Below are 27747 nucleotides of genomic sequence, written 5' to 3' on the forward strand. Positions count from 1 at the left end.
GCTCCAACAATTCTAAACGGACAAACGCTGGACAATTTATAGATAATCCTTCCATAGATAGACCACTTTATAGATTTTCTGAGCTTTCCTACGCCCTTGTGGTCTTTCGTACACACAAAAATTATCAAATTTGTTTGGTCCGTGGTCTTTGACCATACCCTCGATTCCCCCATAGATGACAACGTGTTTCATGGACGGCCACAAAACTTCTCAAAAGTTTACAGTGCTTTGAATAGAATAATGTGATATCAAACTACTGTTCAGTAAAGCAAACTCAACACATTCATAGGTATGTAGCATACAATAGCACCTTTCGTATGCCAAGAAAAAAGTGATGAATATATTCAATAGTATTTGTCATAGCAGCGGACACAGTCCTTACAGATCTAAAAACCTCTCCACAAACCTCTAGAACTCCTCATAGCCTGGCATGGGGAACTTCGCGCTGTACGTTTGAACTTCCTCCTTCAGAGCTTGCACCTTGGCGTTCAGCGTCGGATCCTCGTGCAGCACTCGCTTGAAGTCCACCAGCTTCGGACCCGAGACGGCCGTAATCTCCTTCGACAGTTTCAGTCCCCGATCGATGAAGTCCACCACATGGGTCATGTCCGACTCCACCAGACCTCGGGTTGTCAACGCCGGCGTACCCAACCGGATTCCAGACGGGTTCAGTGCACTCTTGTCCCCGGGAACGGTGTTCTTGTTGCAGGCAATGGAAATCTCCTCCAGGACGTATTCGGCGCGGGCTCCGGTGATGCCAGCCGGGCGAAGGTCCACCAACACCAGATGGACATCGGTTCCCCCGGTCGAGATGGAGTAGCCCCGCTCGAGCAGACCCTTGCACAGGGCTTGTGCGTTACGGATGATCTGTGTCTGGTAGTCTTTGAACTCTGGCGTTCGCGCCTGCAGCATGCACGTGGCAATACCGGCAATGGCGTGGTTGTGTGGTCCTCCCTGGATTCCGGGGAACACAGCCTGATTTATCTTAGCCTCCAGATCGTACATCACCTTGTCGCCGTTGGGCTTGACGCTGCGAACTCCCTTGCGGAAGAAGATCACTCCGGCGCGGGGTCCCCGCAGCGATTTGTGTGTGGTTGTGCTGACCTAGGGGGGTAGTTCAAAATTAGTAAAATTTCAGTGGCGAACTGGCCAAGGGCGTAGATAGAGTCCTGCTACCAGCCCTGCTTCTAATCTTACCACATCGGCGTACTCGAAAGGCGAAGGGATGACACCGGCAGCCACCAGTCCCGAGATGTGAGCCATATCGGCAAACAGGAACGCCCCGTTGGCGTCGGCAATCTGTCGGAAGCGTTTGTAGTCCAAGCACCGGGAGTAGCACGAGATACCGGCGATGATGATCTTGGGCTTGAAGTTCTTGGCGCTCTCCTCCAGTTTGTCGTAGTCGATCAGACCCGTCACCGGATCCACCTTGTAGGGCATGCTCTCGAAGAAAATCGACGTGGCGGAGATTTTCTTGGTGGCGGTCATGAATCCGTGCGTCAAGTGGCCACCATCGGGCAGGTCCAGGCCCATGATGCGACCGTGCGGTTCGATCAGTCCGGTGTAGACGGCAAAGTTGGCCGGCGAACCGGAGTACGGCTGCACGTTGCAGCCCCATTCCTCCGGGTTGAGGCGGTATGCTTCGAGGGCACGTTTCTGCGCCAGCAGTTCAATCTCGTCGATGAACTCGTTGCCGCCGTAGTATCTGTGGTAAGGAAAATTGTTCGTTATTTTAGTGACTTTCTTGACTTGTTAATGTGGGGAGGTAGGGTGTCTTCGGAGATAAGCCGATTCATAACAACCAAACGAATGTGGCGCGATTCGTCGAGCGAAAGCACACGTCAGCAAATATTTTTACCCCCTGGGGAGCTTGTTGCAGATAACAGCATATACGATTGTTTGTGGGTTCCTAAGTTGTTATGTGTCTAGGGCGAGGGTCACCGGGGGCAGTTGGGCGAATGGAAATACGAATCTTGGGTTGCATAGTGATGCATTCAAGGTTTACGATTATCGTAAACGTAACGAGATAGGAGAGTCATTGTACATCAATCTATTTTTCAACGTACAAACGTCACATCCACTATATTTCCGCACTGTCTAGAAGTTCTTGGCTGATTCAGAATTGCCGTAGAAATTGTTAGTTAATTCCTTAAAAATCATGGTACCTCAAATATCAAATTCCTACTGATATTTTGTGGCATCATTCATAAATATATTTAGAGCAGGCAAGAAATCAAAATATTTGATGAAGTTTCTGCTCGTTGAAACATTTTTCAAACATCTTCAGTTTGTCCTAAAAACTTTCATTATTAGCCGGGTCAAATGTAAAAAATGTACAGTCACTAGCTGGTGGTGACCAATCGATTAGGTTTTCAACACAAACGGGTGTTCGGTTCTCCAGATTGGTGCTCTTGAAAATTTGAAGTTTGGCTCCGATTCATCTTCACCTTAAGGATCTCCTGGAGCAAATTCTTCTAAGCATCATTTGAAAAAAAAAATACGCTGAAAAATTTTTTGGGAGAAATTGTAGAGAAGTCTCTAGAAGAATTCCTGGAGAGAAAGTATTCTAAATATAAATATAAATCACAATGATTATTCCTGAAGCTTTTACTCGGGAAATCTGAGACGAAATTCTTGAACCCGTTATGGTGAAGATGAATCGAAGCCAAATTTCGAATTTTCAAGAGCACAAATCTAGAGCCGAACACCCGTTTGTGTTGAAAAGTTAATCGATTGGTCAGCTTAAACAAATGTTTGGTTCTCTAGATTTGTGCTTTTGAAAAATTGAAGTTTGGCTTCGATGCATCTTCACCTTAAAAACTCCAAAGCTACTACCTCCAGTTATTTCCTCAGGTATTACTTTGATTTTTTTTTTCCAAAACTAGGTGTCCTAGAATTTCCTCCATATATTTTTCACTAATCCTTCAACAGAATTCTCCAGTTGCTACTCTAGAAGATCTTTCAAAGATTTCTACTGAATTTCACCGAGGAAATCCAAAAAGAATTATTCCAACTACAACTCTCCCTTACTCAATGTTCGAGTTAGAGAACAACAGTAAAAGTTGGTTTTCATGGCTAGCTCGATGGTCCCTTGGATTGCATTTGCATCGACTTTGTGTTCTATAACTCGATGGTCCCTTCAATATCGAGTTATGGAGAGTTGACTGTTTTTGAGAAAATATATTTTTTTCAAATACCTCACGGATTAATTTTTCAGAAAAAAAACCTTGGCATTTTCCGGGAGATATTCCTGAAAGAATTCCTAAAAAAACTTTCAAGACATGGGAAAATGCCAAAGAATTACGAAAGATATATGTTTAGATATCTTAGAGCGAATCTTTGGAACAACCGCTTAAGGTATCTTTAGAGAAATCCCTCGTTTAAATTTTATATAAATTCTGAAAAAGAATTTTAAGAAAATCTCTAGAAATTTCTGGAGAAGTTATTGATTGAAATTTAGAAGACGTTTTGACTAGGAATCTTGAAATGTCTCAGGGAAATCGATGGATGAACTGGATAAAATCTTGGAGGATTTATAAATTTCCTGAAAATTTCTCGAAGAATTTTTGAAAGAATTCATTTCTGTTCCAAAATCCAGGTTTGATTGTTGAGGTATCCTAAACAAAATGCCTGGAAAAATTCCTAGGGAAGTAATCACTTAATAAATTCATTTAGAAATTTCTTGAGTCATATCGGAACATTTGGGCAAATATCTGAATACGTTTCTGATGAAAATCATGAAAAAATACATACATTAATGCTTGTCGTGAGCAATTCTCAAAAAAAAAACATCTTAGATCTTAGATAAATGTTTGCTCTGATGCTATGACGAGTCTAACTCTTATCTCCCTACTCCTACTAGTTTTCATTTTGTTTTTTTTGGTTCCTGTTTGGTCTCATTTCGGCTTCTGGATCCTTTTAGGTCTCTTTTTACTACCCCACTACATTACTATGCCTTTCTATTGAAACAATACTGTTTCGTTTCAATCCCACAAACCTTTCCTTGCATCACAGCAAGCGTAGTCTTTAATTTCTTTCGTGCTGCTTGTGCATCGCGCGTCATAAATCAGAGCCTTACCGCAGCGAGCTGGTCTTTCAATCGGTAGTCTCTAACTTTAGGAGCTGATTAATTCAAATTAACGACTTGGTGACCTGCATAGTTTCTACATCTTAATTTGTTACCTTACAAGTTACATACATGACGCGCGACTGAAACAACCAGATGTCACTGTAATGGAGCTGAATGAAATACACGCTTACACGAGGAGGTAACTTTTTATTCTCTTCTCTAAGGTAACAGACTGGCATAACTGTGTTGCCAGTTCTAATGATTCACTACATATCTCTCTTATTTCAATTTAATAAAGTTGAGAAACACCGAATAACCTTTAGCTTAATCAAGATGATAATCGTCGTAGCGTTTAGGACGCGTTGTCTGCCGGCTGGGTCTGAACATTTCAGCAGGCTCCTTATTGGTGTCCTCTTCCGTGATTAAGGGTTCTTCACGATTCACTGATGTCGATAGTGTCAAATCCAGTTGTGTATCTTTCTCTGTGATAGAAGGACGTATCAATGGTTTCACATGTGATGTGTTACGCTTGTACGTCTTTCCATCTTGAGTTTCGAGTGTCACGCTGTTACGCCTGTTCTTCATTAGCACTTCGTCGCCAACTGACACTGCTGACTCCTTCGCACCAACTTTTTCGTCCCTGTAGATTTTCGCTTGGTACTTCATCATTCGATCCCGATCACGCATCTCGCTGTCGTCCAGAAATGGCATCTCAAAGTGGGGAATCAAATCGCGAAATCTCCTTCCGAACATTAATTCTGCCGGTGGTACTCCCGTCACGGAATGTGGGGTGAGAGAGTACATGTACAGATATTCTTGAAGAGCCACTTTCCAATCCGTGTTATGTTGCTTGCTTATTCTCAATATTTTCAGGATCGACCGATTTTGGCGTTCAACCTCGCCATTTGCACTAGGATAGTATGGCGTGGTGTGGGTCAGCTTGATACCGTTGTCGATGCAGTAGTCTCTCATCTCCTGGCTTGAAAAATTCCTAGCGTTGTCGAATGTCAACACTAGCGGAAGTCCCATCCTAGTGAAAGTTTCCATCAAAAACCGAATTACATCACGAGAAGTTGTTCTGGTCATCGGTTCTGCCAAAACATATCGACTGTAGAGGTCAATCAACACGAATACATAGCTGTTATCTGGCAGTGGGCCGAGAAAATCACCCGCTAGGTGAACCCATGGAGCAGCTGGCAAGTCCCGGATACACAAAGGCTCCGGCTTTTCGAAAGGAGCAACAAGTTGGCAATCAAAACATTCTCGACAACTTTTGTCTGCATCTGCGTCCATTCCAGGCCACCAGATCGCTATCCTCATTCTTCGTTTCATTTTTTCACGACCTGGATGACCGCTGTGCGCTAACTTAAGAACCGTTTCCCGCAGTTTCAGTGGGATAACAATTCGAGATCCTCTCAGCAATACACCGTTCTCAAAGCATAACTCATTCTTGAACGCTGCATACCTCTTCAAAACGCATTGCCATTGATCATCGTGTAGTGCCTTCTTTACTTTTTGTATCTCCGAGTCCTCTTCAGAGCACTGAATGATCTCGTCCATCGTCACTGCTGTCGGCTTGCTGACTTCGGCGATAGCGCAAAGTGCTGCTTCAGCTCCTTTGTCGAAAGTTTTACTCTTCAAATTATCTGGTAGCCGGGATAGTGGGTCGGCAATATTCGTTTTTCCTGGAACATGTATCACTCGATATCGAAAACATTGCATCCTCAAGACCCATCTTTCTTGCCGCTTATTAGGTGATGACTTTTCGTTAAAGATGTTAACTAACGGCTTATGATCCGTTACTACCGTGAATTCCAAACTCGTTAGATACATCTGGAATCGCTCGGCTGCCCAAGCGATCGCCAATGCTTCTTTGTCGAGCGTTGAATACTTCCGTTCCGTTTTGCTGAGACTCTTGCTTGCATAGCTGATTACGCGGGTTTCGTTGTGAATGACCTGCACCAACACAGCACCCACTCCATTGTCACTAGCGTCAGTGATAAGCAGCGTACGGTTTCGTGGGCTATAGTACCCGAGATGCTTCGGATTGGCCAGAGCAGACTTGATTTTCTTGAAGCTTCGTAGCCGTTCATTCGTCCATTGGAATTTGGCATCCTTTACTGCCATTTGTCGTAGAGTGGCTGACATTTCCGAGAGGTTTGGAATAAATTTACCTACGTAGTTTACTAACCCAAGGAAACTACGCATCTCGGCAGCGTTTTGTGGAGGCCGGAAGGATTGTACAGCGCTGATCTTGTCATTCATCGGTAGTATGCCTTGCTCCGACAGGGTATGCCCCATGAAATCTACCGATTTCTTTCCAAACTCGCATTTTTTTAGATTAATCGTCAGTCCATATTCTTCAAGTCGCTTTAAAACTAGTTGAACTCTAGCGTCGTGCTCTGCTTTCGTTCTTGCATACACGAGGATGTCGTCAATGAATACTCGAACGCCTTTTATTCCCTTTAAAATTCGCTCGATTTCTCGTTGGAATATTTCTGCGGAGCAATTCATACCGAACATCAGTCTTTTGTAGCGGTAATATGCGGTCGGAGTTACAAAGGTAGTTATTTCGCGAGAAGCGGGGTCTAGCTCGATTTGATGGAAAGCTTTTACGAGGTCGATTTTTGAAAAATACTTACAGCCGTCTAGATGAGGCATTATTTCATCGAACGTAGGTAACGGGTGGCGTTCGGGTATTATTGCTTTGTTGGCCATACGCATGTCAACGCACAGGCGTACGCTTCTACCTCTATCTTTCGGGGTGACTACCAAAGGAGATGCCCAGGTAATCTTCACTGGAGCCGGTTCGATGATATCTTGTCTCAACAGGTCCTCCAATTTTTCTTCGACGACGCCTTGCTAAGGAATCGGCAGACGCCGACAGGGTTGCTGGACTGGAACTACGTCTTTGTTGATGTTGATTTTTACCTGCAAGTTTTTTACCTTTCCTACTTTCAGCTCTTCCTTGCCAGGCACACAGAACAGCTCCCCGCGAATCTCCAGAATTCCCAATTCCAACGATGTGTTCTTGCTCAGCAAATTAGCGCCAGTTTCGTTGTCGACCACATACACCTCGTGGAACACTGTCGTTGAACGTGTTGCAATATCCGTACTGAATATTTTATGAACTTTCAGTTTGCCGTCGCCGTATACGCTGAGGAATTTTCTGGATTTTTGCAGTTCCTTGTATTTACACCCGCTTTCTTTCAAGTATCGCCAAGTTTTGCGGCTGATCACGTTCACATGAGCTCCGGTATCGATAATCCAATCTAGCTTCACGCCACCTGTATAGCATGTCACCAGATCATGTTTGGTTCCCGTTGCATAAATTTGCTGCACATCGTCGTCACTATCATCGCTGCTGGAATCGCTACGCGCTCGAACACCACCTTCATCGCTTGAATCTTGAACTTGCCACACTTTCTTCCCTCTTTTGTTCTTCATTTTTCGGCCATCCAGCTTGGTTTTGCACATTTTACGAAAGTGTCCAACCAGCTTGCAACTATCACACACTTTGTTCTTCGCTGGGCAACGCTTATCACTCGCAAAGTGTCCGATATTTCCACACCGAAAACATCTTTCCTTGTTCGCTCCTTTTTGTACTAGGTTCAAATTGCTTTGATCCACTGGTACTGTGTTCTTCTTCATCTCTTCTTTATTGCGATGCACTGTTTCAAGGATGCGTGCTTCTTGTACGATATCCTCAACGCTGATCAACTTCTTTTTGATGATAACCTCTCGCAACTCATCTGATACGCTGTTATCGAAGACCTGCTTTGCAACACGCATGTCGAGTACAGCCCCATAATCACACAAACGTCCTTGCTCCCGTAGACGACCGACAAATTTCTCGACGGACTCGTCTTCCGATTGTTTCATTTGCCGAAACACATAACGATCGTACGGGATATTGGAAAAAGGTGCGCAATGTGCATCCAGCAATTTGATAGCCTCTTTGTAAACGTCCGAATCTGCTGGAGGTTGAGCATCGTGACCAGGTGTATCGAAAAAGATATCCTGGATTTGTGATCCGCCAAAATGCAATAGGTAAGACTTTTTCCTGGATGCTAGAGCCACACAATTTACTTCAAGGAACAACTCGAGCGAACGTTTCCATTTTTTCCAGCGCGTTCCGATTGATACCGTGTTGGAGGTATCGAAAGGCAACAATGTTGATTTACTGTTTTCCATTTTCTTTTACGCAACTATGGCGAGACACTTTTTCCGTTTTTGTTTTGGATCCTTTTCGCAGCGGTTTTTTCGATTCTGCAATTCCACTTCACTACGATGCTGGTTATAGGTTATGTTTGACCACAGACACAACGCTTTTCCGAATTATTTTCCTTGTGAATCCTGTATTCTCGGTCTGATTTCGAATTTAATCAACGTACCGACGAATATTCCATGTGTGTTACAATCTTCCTCGACGAATTTAATCCGTTTTTCTCCATTCGTCGCCAAAATGTAATGGAGCTGAATGAAATACACGCTTACACGAGGAGGTAACTTTTTATTCTCTTCTCTAAGGTAACAGACTGGCATAACTGTGTTGCCAGTTCTAATGATTCACTACAGTCACCAATGCGTACGCGCAGCATCTTGAGGCAGCGTTGCCGGATGAGGGCGAACTCGATGGGACTTCTCTTGAGGACTGCTGAAGGACAGTCAAATTAGTCATTAATGACGTAGTATTGTCGGATATGTTGAACGGAGTTCAAGAAACGGTTGGTTTGACGAGGAGTGCCAGGAGGCTTTGGCGGAGAAGAATGCAGCGCGGAATGCAATGCTGCAGCATGGTACGCGGCAAAACGTTTGAAGCGGAAACAGCAAACCCGCTTATTCCGGGACAAAAAGTTCCGCCTGGAAGAAGTGGAATGCCAAGAGATGGAGTTGCTGTATCGTTCTCAAGAAGTTCTAACAACTCAACACATCCCGCAAAGGCTTTGTGCTGCGAGCTGAAATGTACCGGAATAATGATGGGAGCATCTTGACGGACGGACGCGAGATGATTAAAAGGTGGATGTAGCACTACGATGAACACCTGTATGGCGCAGAGAACACAAGCACAGAAGGTCAGGACAGCAAAGACGATGGCTACGTCAGCACAGCGGACAGTGGAAACCAATCAGCTCCCACGATGGGGGAAGTTAAGGATGCCCAAGTAACATTGGTAGCTGGATAGCAGCTTATTCAGCTAAAATGCTGCATTTATAGCCTCATTTCAGCTGAATAAGCTGTTATTCAGCTACAAATGTTACCAGGGTGGTATCGGAGCCGAACTCATCAAGATGGGCCCGGGCAGGTTGGCCGCTTGTCTGCATCGGCTGATAGTCAGATTCTGGGAGACGGAACAAAAAAGGCGACCAACTGAGGTATGAAAACTATAGTGCAATCACTATTTAAACGCCGCCTACAAAGTGGTATCCCAGATTATCCTTCTTCGTCTATCACCTACGACCAGATCTTTTCCGTGCCACCCGAAATACCGTGAGTACCAGGTCCCTACACGCTACCTGTTCATCGATTTCAAAGCGGCATACAATAGTATTGACCGTGTAGAGCTATGGAAAATCATGAACGACAACAGCTTTCCCGGGAAGCTCTCGAGATTGATTAAAACAACGATGGACGGTGTGCAAAACTGCGTGAAGATCTCGGGCGAACACTCTAGTTCGTTCGAGTCTCGGTGGGACTACGACAGGGCGATGGACTTTCGTGCCGGCTGTTCAACATAGCGCTTGAAGGTGTCATGCGGAGAGCCGGACTTAACAGTCGAGGTACGATTTTCACGAGATCGGGGCAATTTGTTTGCTTCGCGGATTAGATGGATATTATTGGGAGAAAATATGAAACGGTGGCAGATTTGTTCATCCGCCTGAAAGGCAACAAAGTTGGGCTGGTGGTGAATGCGACGAAAACAAAGAACATGCTGGTAGGCGTAACTGAGCGCGACAGGGCCCGCCTAGGAAGCAGTGTCACGATAGTCGGGGATACCTTCGAGGTGGTGGACGAGTGTTTACTATGGGCTCCAGAAGAAACTGCGGTCAAGATTCACCCCCGCATCAAATGTACGACGTTCAAAACGCTCATAAGACCGATACTCCTCTACGGGCATTAGACGTGGACTATGCTCGAGGAAGACTTGCAAGCTCTTGGGGTTTTCGAACGCCGAGGGCTAAGGAGAGCGGTGTGTGGCGGCGAAAAATGAACCACGAGCTCGACCAACTCTACGGCGAACCCAGTATCCTGAAGATGGCTAAAGCTGAAAGGATACGCTGAGCAGGGCATGTTGCAAGAATGCCGGACAACAGCCCTGTCAAGATGATGTTCGCTTTGAATACGGACGGAACAAGAAGACGTGGCGCGCAGAGAGCTAGGTGCATTGACCAGCTGCACCAGGACCTGGGGATTGTGAGTCGCAGTCGAGGTGGAGAGAGGCCGAGTGAATTGTCGAAATATTGTAGGCGAGGTTTTATCAAGTTAATTGATGTAGAACCAAATAAATAAGTCACATAAAGAACTACCGAAGTTTCTTCGAATCAATAGACAAAGCTATATGTGAAAACGTTTGGGTAACTAAAGATACAAAGGTAATAATATCCTGTACCATGGATTCAGAAAGCTGGAAATGCTGGACAATTGATGTAGTAATAAGCGAAGTCTACGTCTACCTGAGGGCGGTGAAGTGTATGGTCCTCAAAGATTCCACGATCAATTTAAGGGTACAAAAAATGATCGAATCGGCATCGTCGAAGCGATTGCAAAACTGCAAAACAGTCTATTTATCCTTTGAATCCTTGCAACTGTGAAGCAATTTGTGTACCTGGTACTTCCATAACGTCATAAATCACTTCTTCAATTATTTATAAGGCACAGTCATAAATGAATTATTCTATTCGGGAACCGAAATTGAATTTCAACCATTCATTCATTAAAAACTCACCTCTGTCCGGGCAATCCCTCGGAGTACTTGTTGTGCAGGCACGATCCCAGGCACTGCAGCACCGAGAGGGAGGTGAAGTTCTCACTGGCGATCATCTCCAGTCCGTGCACCTGGCGTTTCTTCTCCTTCCGGATCAGGTCCATCAGCTCCGGGTCCGACTCCCAGAGGTTCTCGTGCAGCAGCTTGGCATTGCCGGACATCTGCGGGAGAGAAAAAGATCACGATCACAAAAGTTAGTCGATTTGTCACGGCGAATTCAGATAAGGGCAATTACATTTTTATGATTACATAGTGGCATCTTGATGGGGCTTAACTTTCTAATAAGGTCGATCACTCTAACTAGTCACTTGATTTTAGAACGACGTTTTTCAACTGAACCTTTCTCGTCAGTAGTTCGTAGCAGATTAAACGTGCTCCAGCGATGTGGGGTCGAACCTAGTATGGTTACTATCGGCGATCTGGAAGCCCCCGTCTGCCGATGTATTTGTTGCATTCGCGTGATACTGATAGCAGGACACGCGTCGTCTTCATTGATCACTTTCCATTAAATATTTTTTATTTTCTACTAACGCCACGTTGGTCTAGAAAATATCAACGATGGACGTGGAATGCTGCTTCGTTGGGGTGCCATGAGCATTCGTTGGCGGTGGCAATGAGATAGGTTCCAAAAATAATACGCGATAAGTTTTTCTAGTATGAGGTTTGAGGTACAATCAACTAGAATACTAGTTACCATAACTAGTTTTGTACAGTTGAAAGGGTAGAAACGAAGGCTCATTATGCAGTTTACTTGTTATCAGCATACCAAGGCGAAAGGGCTTCAATGTTATGATGTTTATTATTTTACAATAACACGGAATACTACTGTATTAAACTAGTAGCCAAGCAATGATCTTCGTCTATCACTGTTGTTATGCGGGTATGCGTCAAAGGATTGAATAAATATAATAAATGTACAGAAAACTGAATCAAAAGCTATTTGTTTTGTACTGCATATAAGCGAAAACATGTTTTTACCAGAGTTTTCCTTGAAAGTTGTAGTCTTGAATTTGAATAATATTTTGCTGTAGAAACTTTGGGATATTGTAGCTAAAATATTGAATATCAATGATAATGGACGTTATTTCTGGGAATAAAATGGAGAACATAATTATTTTGGAGTGTTTCTTAACCATTTCAGAGGCGCGTCCCAAATGTCTCGCGGCCCATTGAAAAGAGTGACTCTAAGCTTTTTCATTGAAGACACTGTAAATTTTAGGTGAATTTAAAGATAACTTGAAGATATAGTCGACTACACATACAGTAATACCTCGATACAACGTAACCTCGATATAACGTAACCTGTTTATAACATAACTCGTTATAACGTAACTCGTTATAACGTAATTTTTACCTCGACATAACGTAACTTTTTTTACTCCCAGTTATTTTTCCTATTTTCATTAAAAACATGATTTATGAACTACAATAAATATTCTTCAAGATTCAAACTACAACAAATACCGTATCAAAGCAATGCAAGGGTTTACTATAACTGAATACAGTCATAAATCGATATCGAGTGTTATAGCTCACTCACTCAATGTTAAAACAAACATTTTGTCACTGCTGTACATTTGTATGCATCATTCTTCTTTATTTTTGTTTTGTTACATTTACGCTGCCACTGGAACCAAGATTGCTAATCACTTCATTTTTCATGAAAACTTTAATTATTATTGATTTAGACTTAGGGTAACGTATATAATTTGGACATGCATATAATTTGTACAGGCTGGTCGTTCTATACTTATTTACAACGAGATGATGAGCAATTTATGTACGGAAAATCATGTATTGCATTACTAATACACTATGCTACTTATTAATGATGGCCATTTTCATAACAATTACAATTTGGCTTCAAAAATATCAAAATTGTAAATTGTATCAACAGAACATCTGTGAAATCTACGAATGCAAGAGGATGTACATTTCAAGAACATACATTAAACGCAAGAATAGCGCTCAGAATTGGCATTCATAAAAAGTTTAAAGGTGGCAATATGATAAAATATATCTAAAATTGAAGCTAAGTTCATCTAAAATCTTAACATGAGTATATAAGGCATAAATCAGGTGGTGTCCAAATTAGATTACGGTTTTTGTTCAGTTGATATAATTTGGTCATCTGATGAAACGCACTGGAATGTTGCATGCATGCATACTTGCAGGCGTATTTCGTGGATCTGATGATATTTGCTTGCATTAAATGAAATTATTGATTATCACTATTGTACACATCCAATAAGCGAACAAATGCGTAAGTCACATGTAAACTCTTAAAACATTATGATATGACTGTATTTTTAAGAAACCATTGAAAAGATATTGAGATAACGCCCCTGTCTATATTATATTCACATGAGGGTGTCCAAAATGTATATTTGATGTCCGAAATGTATAACAGACAGGCCGCTAAAAAGCGCTATTTTGGCAGCTAATGCTACAGTTTGTAAGCTTTTTCTCCCCAGAAACTCAAATTACAATGAGACATGAAGCATATAAGTATCATAACGTAATAAAATATTAGTATCTAAGGCAGTTAATCGATCGCCGTTTCCAGACATATCCTTAGCCTGTCCAAAATACATAATTTACCCTAGCTTTCAAAAAAAACAAGATCAAACTCAAATTTGTAAATTTAGTTATTGCTTTAGAAATTCTTACGGATATTCTTCAAATGATTTCTCCAAGAATTCGTTATTTCTCCTGGATTTTTTCTATGGATTCTAGTTGAAGAATCATTCGGAGGATGCCTCCAGAGACTCCTCCGATAATTTCTTCGCGGACTCATCTTAAACTCTTCTAATATTCATGTGTAAAACTTATAACATTTCCTTAAAACAATTCCAACAGGCATCTCTCAGAAATTCCACTAATTAATATCAGGAAGGTATTCACGATTTAAAACCTTCGAGATTTTCTTCTCAAATGAAACCAGATTTTTTTTTTCAAATCGATTTCAGAGATTCGTCCAAGAGATTCTAGGAACATTTGATCAATATTGTCTTAACGAATATCCGTCTAAATTATTCCTTCAACTTCAAATATTTCTTTATAAATTTCTACAGAATATGTCCAAAAACTGTTTCCAAAGAATTCCAGATTCTAGGATTAATCTTGATGTTATCGTCTATAAATTTGCTTGTGTTTTTTTTCTTTTCATTACAAAAATATATTCAGGGATTCGTTCAAAAACTGAACAAGTTCCTCAGATTCCCATAGAACTCTCCTAGAATACTGCCGATAATCCAACCACAAATACTTTTCCATAGAAAATCCCTCAATGATAGTTTTAGTTTTTAAAGGAGTTTTCTAGTGATTTCTTCATGAATTCTGAATAAAAAATTTCGAAGAATTACAAAAGGATTTGTTTTAAGAGTTTTACCATGAGCTTAAACAAACAAAATGGAACAAAATTCTCGAAGTTCCGTAATTGCCTGCTAGAATTGTTCATAGATTTTTTTAAGAATCTTTGAAAGATCTTACTTATTAAATTCCACAGCGCAACAAAAATGACATTTTTGCGTATCTCAAGAATCAAATTATGTGTCTTTAGTAGATTTGGGGTTGCTGAATCTGATACTGTTTTCAGAAATTTTCCAGCACGTTACAATTTTTAGCTACAGGTCGTCAAAGTTGTATAAAACATTGGTTTCGTTGATGTTTACTTAAAATTTGAAATGTATTTTATCAAACTTTTTTGTGATCTTATCCACCAAGCATGTAAAAGAGGACGTAAACTTTCGTTTTAGATATATTTTGGTTGAAATTTCACGATTAAATTTAGATTAAACCGATTTTTTCAACATGCTTGCAGTCTCCATACAAAATGCTTCGTTACTCTTATATGGCAAAATACTATACTTTTCTAAACCATCAAAAAATAACTTTTCCGCATGAAAAGTATTATGAACTTTGATGATAAGTATTGTTATACACATAAAGTTTGAATTCTGTGGCAAATTAAGCAAATAAATTTTCTTTACAAGCTGGCAAACTTGCATGCAAGTTGGCTGAAATAGTCATTTTTTTGCATTTTCAACACCTAATAACTCAAAAACTAGACGTGCTATGATAATTATGTAAACGGCAATGGATTCAGCAACCCTTAATTAAGTAAATAGAGGTATTTTGATGCTGGAGACAAAAACGTGCTCCACAGTGTTCTTTAGGAATTGCACAGGTGAACCCACCTAAGGTTGAAAGCTTCTATAATACAGTATGGCCCATAAAAAAATGCGAAAATCGTCATATCATGTTATATGGTAGTTTTTACATAGAAAATGTGAATGAAACATAAATATTATTCATTACTTGTATTTTTTAATCTATTTAGACTCAGTTTTTCGTTTTGGACTTGATTTTTATCTGTTACTTTCACCTTACCAGAGAGGAATTGGAAGCATACCTTCAAATTTTATCATGCGGACGTCGAGTTCAATATCTGTGTGATGAAAGCTTCTAAAACATCAACGATGGCGTGAGATTCTTCACAGGCCTTGTCTCCAGCATACGCCCATATAAAATGATAAAATTGGTACATACCTGGGTGATTGGAGACTTAAAAATATTTTCGAAAAAACGGCTCATTTTGGAGAGCTTATATTGAACCTTCATATAAGTGTGATAAGCGGCTCCGTTTTGCTCAAATCCTATGAGCTAGTATTGATATAAGTTGTCTCTAACCGAGGGAACAAATTTCATCCTCAAAAATCTGTTATAGGCCTCCGAATTTATTTTTTATTCAACCTTAACAAAAATAAAGGCATATCAAACCTACAAGACGCAAATGCCCTCAAAACTATGTCCCTGGCAAAATATTTTATTGTGATCATGAAAAACACGTTCTCTAAGAACTCCTCCATCCTCTGATACCAAACAAACTAAAATTTTGAACAATAAAGTTTGATTTTTGAAGGTGGAAAGTTTATCACCAGAGTATACGACAATCAGACGCTGTTTCTAGCTTTGGGCGGACAAAACCTTTGAACTTCTTTGCTTTACTACATTATTTAGGACACTAAGAAAAATATGACAAAAATTGTCCTGGATAGCGAAGATGTGTCAGAATATACTATCAGAATATAATAATCAGAAATTACATTCACTATCAAAAACAATGAAAACAACGCTTGTGGATGCTATATTCACGTTCAATCAATTTTCGCTTTTTTTTTATTGGCCATACTGTAAAAAAATCAATTCTTTTAGAATTTCTCCAAGTTTTCAAAGATGTCTCCAATGATTTTTCCTGAATACATGTCTCTAAGGATTACTGCAATAGAGACGTAAAAATAGAAAAATGAAAATGAGAAGAAAAATATACAAAAATAAACATGGAAAAATATCGAAAAATTTAGAGGTTGTTTCCGAGATACGACCGCCAAGTTGACGTTGGATAACGTTAGCTTTTAGCTTCTTTTATTTCCTGGTTTGAGACCGTTACGAACTTATGAAAAGTTTGTATTGCTAAAAATGTAATCAATTTTAACACTTTTTTGACGTATTATGGTATAAAAAAATGTGTAAGAAAGACTGAAAACAACTTCTAGGTCAATTGAGTCCTAAAATTTTTAATGAATTCTCGTTCTTATTCAATAATACGAAAGAGCATGTTCTTGCAACTACTTTAGCAAGTTTTCCCGCTCAAATAACGGCTATATCATTTTTTAACTTCAATTTTAAAAATGGTTCCAAATATCAACCTTGACACTTGTGATCTTGTTTGACATTCACTTTTTCGACAAAAATGCTACAGGGCATATAGTTTTATCACTGGGGTTGTTCCTATCTGACATTTCGTAAGGGACACGGAAAACAAAATATACCCAAAATTCGAGTTTACACCAAAGGGTGTGACAAAATCTCAAAAATCATAAAAAAAATGTTTTTTGTACTTAAACCAACGAAAATCATTTAAAAATAGAGTAAACATGTGTTTCTGCCCTAAACTTAAGCGTTTGGTAATAAAATTGAGACAGGGCTTTAGGACCCTATTATATAAATTTAAGACCCATTTTCTCATGAAACAATACATGTTGAACGGAATTTGGAAAACAAAATATTTTGCTTCGATATAACGTAACCTCGATATAACGTAACAAAAATAAAAATCGAGTTACGTTATATCGAGGTATTACTGTAGTTAAATTTGCTATATTATACATTATTCGTGCATTATTCATGATTGCGTTCTAAGAGCCGTAAGGTAGCCGTAGCTCATTGTTTCTGAGCAAATTAATTAAGAAACATCCAAACTATTATCACTGGGAGAGCAGTGGTTGAATTCTGAGAAAATGGAGAGTATCTCTCACTTATCGCTCTCTGTAACAATCATGATCCGCAACACATCATGAGAGTCTGCTTATCGTCTACTGCTACATCTCTGATTATATCAGGGGGATTACAGTGCATGATAAAACCCATCTAAACAAGTTCCAAAACTGGAAGGCAATAGGATGTTCGGGGATTGTTTATCATGCTAGTAAATTAAAACACCGACCCCCTATGGTGGATGAGCGAGAAATGGTTTTATTATCGCTTTCTCTCTTTAGGGCTTTTCTTCGCTGATGCTATTTATCGAGCTTGTTACACCTTGCGAAACATTGCCGATCATTGACCGATGCGATGTTTTACTTCTGCTTCGAAATCAATTGAAAACGAATTCAGGTTGTCGACTCGATTTTGAAAATAAAATTCCATGACTTTCCTTGACTTTCCTGTCGTTTTCCAGATAAATTTCAGACCACTGAATTGGTTAATTTGAACCGAAACAAGTATGATTTGTACAAGAAGATACATATCCGACAATTTTCATGATATATAGTTTATGTTATAGGTTGTATGAATAACCTGGACAAATGCTTTTACTTTACTGAGATATACCTGTCAGATAACATTCTTGAGCGTTTATTCAAGTTGATACCGTATAGTACCCATATTTTGCGCGCTTCTAATTTCGCTCACTGACATTTTAAAAATGTTTAGCGAAAGAAATTTTTGTAGGCTAGTATTTTGAAAAAATCTACTTCATTTAGACATGGTTACATAACATATAGTCCAAAATGTATCAACAGATATGGATAAAATGGCAGTGAGCGAAATTAGGAGCGTGCACGCAATATGGTAGCATCACGATAATTCATATGAACAAATGTGTTCTCGGCTAGTGAACTACCACAGATAGAATTTCACAAATTTTAGGCATAAACGACAATTTTGGACACATTCCTGATCATAACTAATTAAAACTATTAACTTAACGATCACCCACCATGTTTTTTTTAGTGGAAGAAAGTTTTACTGAATTTTGGCTATTTCTTCTTCCCAGAAATAAATGTAGCTATTGCCAAAGAACTTGCTTGGAGAATTGTTTCAAGGAATTCCACAAAGATTTCTCAAAAATTCCTTTTGAAATTCTTAACATATTTTTCCAGCTATTCCTTCAATACTTCTCAATGAACTTTTTTATTATTTCCCCTAGATAGGGTGTTTTATGTATTTTGGACAGAGCGTTACGCGTATATAATTTGGCCACCTCCATTTGATTTTGCCGTAAATGGCCAAATTATATACGCGTAACGGTCTGTCCAAATTACTTTGATCACCCTACTCCTACATGGAGATGATTCTCTAAGAACTATTAGAGAATTTCGGATTCCGCTATGAATTACGCCTAGGTTTCCTCCCCGAAGAATTCTTCTATGAGTATCTCCAAGTAATCTCACAAAATGTCAATAGATTATCAAGCAGATTATTTCAAATAATATTCCTGAAGTTCTGCTTTTTTCCTTACAGAACTCGATCAGTTCTGCGGTGACTTCAAAACAGGTATTTTTATGATTTTATCCAGGAATCTAATTAAAAATTAATTCAGGTACCTGACCAAAACTTTCTTGTGGATATTACTTAAAATATGTCTTTGAGAATTCATATACTGAATTTTTATGCGTTCTTCTCCAAAACTATTGTTGAGAAATTCTTCAAGAGTTTAGGCAGACATTCTTCTAGAAATTTATCGAGAAAATCCTTCATAAATATCTTCACGAATTCATCCAGTAGCTTTATCAGGAATTTCGTTCAAATTTTTCTAAGGATATCTCCAGGAATAAGTCTAGACTACGCCAGGGATTTCTTTAGAGTGTTTCCAATTATTCTAACAGAAAGTTATCGAGAATGCTTGTTAAAGGTTTCCTGGAATTTCATAAAGGATTATTTCAGAAATTTATTAAGATTTTTTTCCATGGACTTCCATAAAAGTTATTAAAAACACTTCTTTATATTTATATCCGTGTTAAAACTTTTTTTTCGAATTGTGACCAGGAAAATCTCTATGAAATCTAAAGAAATAATTCAAAAGTTAATTCCTTCACAGCTCCTTTCAGGCATCTCTAAGAAAGAATCTCTAAGTCTCTAAGAAAGTACTGGAGAAATATATGATGAACTGCTTCAGGAGAAAACTCTGCATAAAGGATTTTTGAAGGATTTTGAAGGTCTTTGAGGATTCTCTCGATGCAATGCTGGAATAATTATTAGAAATAAATACCAAATGAAACTCTGAAGAATATTTAGCATGATTTTGTAGGATTAATCGCAGGCTGTACTGTAATAGTTTCTGCAGCATTTCTTGGTGGAAACCCCGAATGAGCGTTTAATGTTTTTTTTATGTTTATAATAGATTTTTTGGTTTAATTTCTGGGGGAATCGGTGTAGGAATTTTTGAAGTAATCCCTGTGGAAATGACAAAGGTATTAAAAAATCGACGTAGAAACTTCCGGCGGAATTCTAGTAGCGTTTCTTGGAAGTACCTGTCTATAAATGAAGTTCTAAAATCCCGGAAAAGATTTGTCAGAAGAGTTCCTGGTGGAATCTCCGAAATTGCTTCAGGGGTAACATCTGGATAAATCTGCCGAAAAAATACTGAGAGCATCCCTGGAGAGAATTTAGGAAGAATTTTCCCTGGAAGGAATCTCTATGACGATTATTGGAGGTATTGGCGTTTTACTGCTGACAAATTTCCTGGGGCAAATAATCTTACACTAGTTCTGCGGACATTTAATTTTTGATTACTCATCTTGCTTACCGTATTGATAAAATTTTCCCAATTACATTCAAGATTAACGATTTTTTACAGAAATTATCATGAAATTCTCTAGATTCCTCAGTTGATGATTTTTTTTATGAATCCTAGAAGGGTTCCCTGAGGAAATCACCGGAGGAATTGCTAGACGAATCCTCAAAGGAATTTCTGGAATTTTCCATAGTAATTCTTGTAAAAATCACTAGTATCTGAAGTATCTGGAACTTTTAAAGAAATCATTGGCAGAATTTCTGTAGGGAGCCCGGAAGTTTCCTGTAATATTCTATGAATACGCCGAGAAATTCTTGATTAAACTACCGGGAAAACCTCGCGGACAATTTCCGGTGCAATCCCTGCAGTAATCTCTGATGGATTCGTAAGCAGCCAAAAGCTCGTAAAGACTCACCGTATAATGTTTTTCTATTTCTGGATGAAAAATAATACATTTTGATCAATTTATAAATAAATTTAAAATTATTCATTCTTCCATTAGGCTTTTCTTAGCCTTGTGGAACACATAAATGTCAATTTATATTTATAAGAGAACATCATAAAGGACATATTTCAAGAGAACATAGGTACAGTGCTGTTCTGAATAATAGCAGCGGATGTCTGTTTTGTTTGGATGTTCCATACAAAATGCTCAACTTTGGCATGTTCTAATTTTGTTCTATGATCATATCATGTAGAACATATTTGGATATTCAATTTTGTAACCATAAAATTTCAAATTTTTAAAGACCCTGTCGGAAAGTGAGATACTAGGTGAAATTGTTCGGAATAATAACAGTTAAATGGCACGGTAAATGGCTGGGCAATGCGTATTATTGGTACTTCGCGTACCTGCAGGAATAAAATAGATCCTTTAGATGTGGTCCTTAGTCTCTTGCCCAGCAACTCCTATCTCTATCTCCTCGTGGTACCCCGCCCAGTACCACGAGGAGATAGGGAGGAACCTTGGGGAAGATCAGGTAACCAACCTCGGTGGGAACTTTGGTAGTATGCTGGCAGGGAAGGGGGGAGGGGGTGTTCGCGTTTGCTTTTGCTTCTGCAAACCTAGAGCGTCTGTATTTCATGTTAGGAGCGGCTCAAAACAGCATCTGTTCCCCATGTCAGGGGCGGCTGATCAACGTCCGAGTGCCACAGAAGGACTCTAAGCTGAACTGCGCACTATGGTCCCCCGAACATTTAGGGGGAATGGTCCTCCGGAAATCTAGGGGGTTGGTGTCAGGCCCTGCACGCCAGCCGTAAAAACAATCAAGCAACGAACAATCAACGAGAGAATACGAACCGGGACAATCGGCGAAGACAACAGCGACGTAAAGGGACTAGCGATTGGAAGCTCGGTACGTAGAACTGTAAATCTCTCAACTTCATCGGGAGCACATGCATACTCGCCGACGTGCTGAAGGACCGCGGATTCGGCATCGTAGCGTTGCAGGAACTGTGTTGGAAGCAATCAATGGTACGAACGTTTAGAGGTAACCATACCATCTACCAGAGCTGCGGCAACACACACGAGCTGGGAACAGCTTTTATAGTGATGGGTGATATGCAGAGGCGCATGATCGGGTGGTGGCCGATCAATGAGAGAATGTGCAAGTTGAGGCTCAAAAGCCGGTTCTTCAACTTCAGCATAATAAACGTGCACAGACATCACTCCGGAATTACTGATGATGATAAAGACGCTTTTTACGCGCAATTCGAACGTGAGTACGACAGCTTCCCAAGCCACGTCAAAATCGTCATAGGAGATCTAAACGCTCAGGTTGGCCAGGAGGAGGAATTCAGACCGACTATTGTAAAGTTCAGCGCCCACCGGCTGACGAACGAAAACGGCTTACGACTAATTGATTTCGCAGCCTCCAATAATACGGCCATTCGTAGCACCTGGAAGTAGGTGCACAGCCTTCCATACCGATACACCTGGAGTTCACCGCAGCAGACATAATTACAAATCGACCACGTTCTGATTGATGGACGGCACTTTTCCGACAATCTCGACGTCAGGACCTATCGTGGCGCTAACATCGACTCTGACCACTATCTGCTGATGGTTAAACTGCGCCCAAAACTCTCCGTCGTTAGCAATGTACGGTACCGACGGCCGCATACGCGCAGCCCCTCGAGGCTACATTACCGGAAGAGGGTGAGCTGGATGAAGCCCCTCTTGAGGACTGCTGAAGAACAGTGAAGGCAGCCATCAAGCTGAGAGCAACGTCGGGTACGTGGGACGGAGTCGACGAGGAATGTAGGCAGATTCTGGAGGAGAAGAATGCAGCGCGGGCGGTCAAACTGCAGAAAGGGACCCGACAGAACGTGGAACGTTATAGACGGAAACGGCAACAGCAGACCCGCCTCTTTCGGGAGAAAAAACTCCAACTGGAGGAGACGGAGTGCGAGGAGATGGAACAGCTGTGCCGGTCTCGAATAACACGTAAGTTCTATCAGAAGCTCAACGCATCCCGCAACGGCTTCGTGCCGCGACCCGAGATGCGCAGGGATAAGGATGGGAGCATCTTGACGGACGAGCGTGAGGTGATCGAAAGGTGGAAGCAGCACTTCGATGAACATCTGAATGGCGCTGAGAACACAGGCAATGAAGGAAGGGACAACGAAGGAAACGCCTTCGTCAGTACTGCGGACGATGGAAACCAACCAGCCCCCACTTTGAGGGAGGTTAAGGATGCCCTTCATAAGCTCAAGAACAATAAAGCTGCTGGTAAGGATGGTATCGGAGCTGAACTCATAAAGATGGGTCCGGAGAGGCTGGCCATTTGTCTGCACCGGCTGATAGGCACAATCTGAGAAACAGAACAGCTACCGGAGGAATGGAAGGAAGGGGTAATGTGCCCCATCTACAAGAAAGACGACAAGTTAGATTGTGAGAACTTTCGAGCGATCACCATTCTAAATGCGGCCTACAAAGTATTATCCCAGATCATCTTCCGTCGTCTGTCACCTGTAGTAAACGAGTTCGTGGGAAGTTATCAAACCGGCTTCGTTGACGGCCGATCGACAATGATGTATACAATAATTTCTAAAAATCTATGAATGTTAGTTATACCATTTCAATGAAAATATGGACCAATAATAATACACACAAATTTGTATAAGACTGTTTCCATCTAATGTTTCATTCTAAAGTTCAAAATACATCTTTCTGCGTAAAACTTCTTTCTGAACCATAGGGCAATGATAAGCGTCTTCGCTGGATGGTGCGATCTCAACCGACTACTCGTCAATCCAGCAAAGTGCGCCGTAATCACTTTTTCATGGAAGAAACAGCTGATAATCTTCGGGTATGAAATTTTTGATACGCCCATCGAACGAGTACAATGCGTTAAGGATTTGGGTAATTTAAGAGCTTTAACCGTTGTCAATACTATGAATGGGAGGACTGATTGCGAAGCTCCTAGTTTTTGACGTTGGATAACGTCGTACGGCAACATACTGGGGTACAACTTCGAAAAACGTAAAATCGCTCGCGTCACGAAAAGTGGTTAGATTTTGATTGTTAATAACTTACTAACGCCCGCAGAGATTTTCAAGATTCTTGCACCAATCGATTGAAAATCTTTCTACGAATCTACTCCAATAATGAAAACTATTGATTCCCATAACTAAACTATTGAAAAATTGGTAAATATCGAGGCATGTTTTATATTCCATAGAAAAGCTCATTTTTCTTGCTGTTATAAGGTTTTGACGTTTTGAAGTTTTGAAGTGGTACCGTCAATTCGGGTAAAAATGGTCATTTCATGGTTTTCCTTGACTGTTTTCAAAAATGTTGAAAATGCCAAACAACTGAATGCAGGAAAACAAGTACGACGGTCAGCCTCTTTGGCTCATGTGCCAAAATTTTCTAACAAATGTGTTTTTAGTGCTAAAATTCATCCTTTAATTAAAAAATTGGGGAATCCCATTTCTGGGTGAAATTGATCACTTGTCAATGCGAGTATAGTTATTTTTTTGAAATGACTCTACATAATGGATATGAGCTCCCTGAATCCGAATATGCTCGCTAATTTCTTAATAATGCAATATGGTGCAGAACCACTTGGGCACTTCCATGATTCTTTGGCATGGGGGGTTTTTCTTGGCCGAATTATCTTAAACTTTGCAATAAGAAGCGCATTAGTACGACGCATATTTTGGCCAAAAACAAGCACTCTAGCTTTCAAAAAACCCCACTGCCGAAATGAATCAAAAGTGCCAAGAATGGGGTCCGGCTCCCTATTTAAAGAAATGATGAATAGTTGATTTCAAGAATTGCAATTAAAACGCCTAAATGTAGGCAGTTTCCTGAGGAAATCCCTGATATCTAATGAAAATTTAATTATTTCAACCGTATGAGCTAATTGGTACGAGTTTAGAAGATGAAAGCGGGCTCGGGGATTTATTTGAAGCATCCTTACAAACATTACTTACTTTGTATAATGCCGTTGTCGTCGTCGCTACCTACATGTAAATGCATGCTAGAGCGATCAGAGTATCAACGTGTTCAACATTAGGCTCAAAGAGCTAACACTCATCAGTAACAGCTTTGTTGATGTTATGATTTGGTGAGAAATTGTCGATCGTATCGAAATACGCACGCAGAGAAGACTGCAAAATGCTACCGCCGCCGGACCCGAGCGACGGGAACCTAGGTCGAACTTGGTTTGCCATTTATCTCCGTTGAAAACTAATCAACCAAAATTAAAATTGATAAATAAATAAATAAATTAATCAATCAATAGTAATAGATAAAATGTCTCTGGTTGTAACTCTTTTACGTAGAATTCATTGTTGTGACCCTGAAAAGGGCCGTTTTGTTTGAAATTGTGCTGCATTTCAATTTTAGCACGTTCTCCACGGACACGACAAGCCAGCTGGATGTCCTTTGGCATGATGCTGACACGCTTGGCGTGGATCGCGCAGCGGTTGGTATCCTCAAACAAACCGACCAGTTAGGCCACTCGCTTTCTGCAGGACCATGAAGACCGAGCTCTGGAATCGCAGATTTTCCTCTACATTTCCCTGGATACCACGACGAAGCAGAAAAAGTTCTTCATGATACAGAACTTCTTCGAGTATCAAAAGGAGATCATGCCAATCATCGTGACTGGCAACTTTAACATCGATTTGAACAAAGAGGAGAACATGGAGCACGCGTACTTCATGGAGAAGTACCTCAACCTCAAACTGACTTCGGAACCCACTAAAGTAACCAATCTTAGTGGATCATGCGTGGACCTAACGTTCGACCGGAATATTTGTTTAGGAAGCGAGAGTTACCGCTCATGCTTCTTCTTCCATTGACCGATTCTATCGGCGTTGAAGTGTTAACCGAACCAACCAAATAATAACAGACAATGACCTATTATGGAGGTCAGAATTGAATTGCAGCAAATAGTATGAAAATAGATTGGATTGCATAAGTTCGTGACGGTATCAAGCCAGGAAATAGAAGAAGCTAACGTTACCCAACGTCAACTTGGCGGTTGTATCTCGGAAACAACCTCTTACTTTTTTCTTATCGAACATTAATATGCGATATTCGCAAGAGCTTGTCGTCGTGCACAATAGTTTTAAGTGCGCGAACAATCAAATTTAAATTACATTTTATTTAATATGTTATAAGTACCTCCACTACTGGAGCGCTTCCCCTGCGCTGCTGAAGAACCGCACTGCATGACCTTCAGCCAATCCAAATGGCTTTGTTATAGGATAAAATTCAAGGACTCTTGAATCCAATTACGCATAGATTTTGTTCGCAGAATCACGTCCATTCCATTTCTCCAATTCAATGTAGTTAACCTGAGTTTCGGACTCTTCGTCACCGAGCTCATCGAGTCTATATGGTCTATATGATACATTTCCTTATCAGTGAATTAGCATCAATCAACAAGGGTCAAGCCAGAAGCTATTTTGCACGTGTTTCTCATACTAAAACCACCATCGAATAAGAAAACTAGAAGCCCAATTATGATCCGATTTAGAAATGTAGCGCACTTACCTTTGTGGCTTTCGGAAGGCTGACACCGTTGAGGACACCGGACACAGAACAGATAGACCGCTTCGTATCGGAAAAGGATCGATTCTTCAGGGACGATGGAAGCGTTGACTGTGGCGATGGCGCGCAGGATGGTGAAATCGTCGTCGTTCCAAAGTGCCTCGTTCCGGAGATGATTGCAGTGGTAGTGGTGCTGGATCCACTTACTGCTGGACGCTGATGTTGATGTTTATCCAGACGCAGACGCAAGCCGATCATCGCAGGTGCCCCATGAGAGCGAGCGAGAGGTGCCACTCCGGCACGTACGATATTGGCCGACATTCTTTCTTTGGTGGTGTTTGGTTGAACTCTATAAATATTGCACTTTCGATGAGGATATCTCACGCAAACCAACGCGAACAACACTGTTTTGAGATCGTTTCAGGCTCAGGTTTTTTGCGAGAACTAAACCATTCAACAGATAATAATGATGTTATGATTATCGAGCACTCTTCAAGGAACAACTTCAACTCCGGCAGGACCGCGCGGATATACAGTCAGTGACAAAAGTTATTAACCAATTAGAGTTTTCCCATACAACATGCTTGGGACTCTGTATCACAGCTTCTGGAACTCTGTAATAGGCTGAAATCGGAATGACAAACTACAAATAACCTGAAATTTTGTCTATAATAATTTCATTATTATTTTTTTAAATGGGTTAAAGTAAGTAATTAAGATATTTTTGATTTAATTGGAAAACGGTAAGTAGTTAGTTGTCGGATTGTTCGGCAAAGTTTTTCACTTTTAGAAGTTATGCAAATAAGCAGAACACGCCAACCACACAATAGACAGAATTTCAGGTTGTTTGTAGTTCAGCCTTCAGCCTATTCCAGAAAAAATCCCCCCAGCTGAATCTGGGCATTTTGTATGAGAAAACAACATTTGGTTACTAACTTTTGTCACTGACTGTACTTTCTACTAAACTAACTCAAATCGAACTGCTCAGCTGCCAGTGCCAGTTTGGAAAGAAAATGAAACTGAAAGCAAACGCTCCTCCGAGTCCCGTTCCTGGATGATTTCTGTTATCAACCATTTACATACATTTCGTCGAGCGATAACCTCTCGCAGCATCCCATTAAAAATTCTTCGGGTTCAGGTTCTCGAACCTATCGGGCCGAAAAACACACGGCACGGTACGGGATGCTGATCTGTTCCACACAGATATTTGCCTTTTGGAAATATGTACCATCCGCAGGACGACGTCATCGATGTTGATTATTTGGTCACTTTCAAGTTTCTTATCAACGAAATTATCTGCACAGCAAATACAACTATCGTCGAACACAACTTATGAACACTTTTCGACCGAAAGTTACTCACGATTCAAAGGAAAATCAACAAAAAAGTTTAGCGGTTTGTTTTGCCTTTAATCACGAAATCGTCTTGTTTACAACATTTTATGTGCGAAAATAGTCCACTCACACAAGTAAAAAAGCATGCCGGTTCACAGGTCTTTGGTCGATTGGATAAACAAATCCGTTTTTTTTTTTCTTTGGATTGTCGTACTCGACAGGCTAAGACCATTGGTTGGTCCATCTCGCCACAACAAATCCGTTTGAAAACGTTAT

General features: G+C 40.6%; 1 protein-coding gene across 4 annotated transcripts; it reads right to left on the reverse strand.

Annotated features, from left to right (window-relative positions):
* Nucleotides 1–282: 282 nt before the first annotated feature.
* LOC5574978 (serine hydroxymethyltransferase, cytosolic) lies at nucleotides 283–27747 on the reverse strand. 4 transcript variants are annotated; one of them, XM_021842083.1, is made up of 5 exons: nucleotides 27221–27747; nucleotides 26141–26581; nucleotides 11016–11215; nucleotides 1198–1705; nucleotides 283–1104 (listed from the first exon to the last, which is right to left on the reverse strand). In XM_021842083.1, exons 2-5 carry the CDS (start codon nucleotides 26456–26458, stop codon nucleotides 409–411), a joined length of 1722 nt encoding a protein of 573 aa, XP_021697775.1. In that variant the 5' UTR covers nucleotides 26459–26581; nucleotides 27221–27747; the 3' UTR covers nucleotides 283–408. The 4 variants fall into 4 exon arrangements, with proteins under 4 accessions (XP_021697775.1, XP_001655451.2, XP_021697792.1 ...); XM_001655401.2 differs by having other exon boundaries at nucleotides 27108–27567; XM_021842100.1 differs by lacking the exon at nucleotides 27221–27747 and adding an exon at nucleotides 27074–27176.

The sequence above is a fragment of the Aedes aegypti genome, chromosome 1, assembly GCF_002204515.2.
Source record: "Aedes aegypti strain LVP_AGWG chromosome 1, AaegL5.0 Primary Assembly, whole genome shotgun sequence".
In the NCBI taxonomy this organism is placed as follows: domain Eukaryota; kingdom Metazoa; phylum Arthropoda; class Insecta; order Diptera; family Culicidae; genus Aedes; species Aedes aegypti.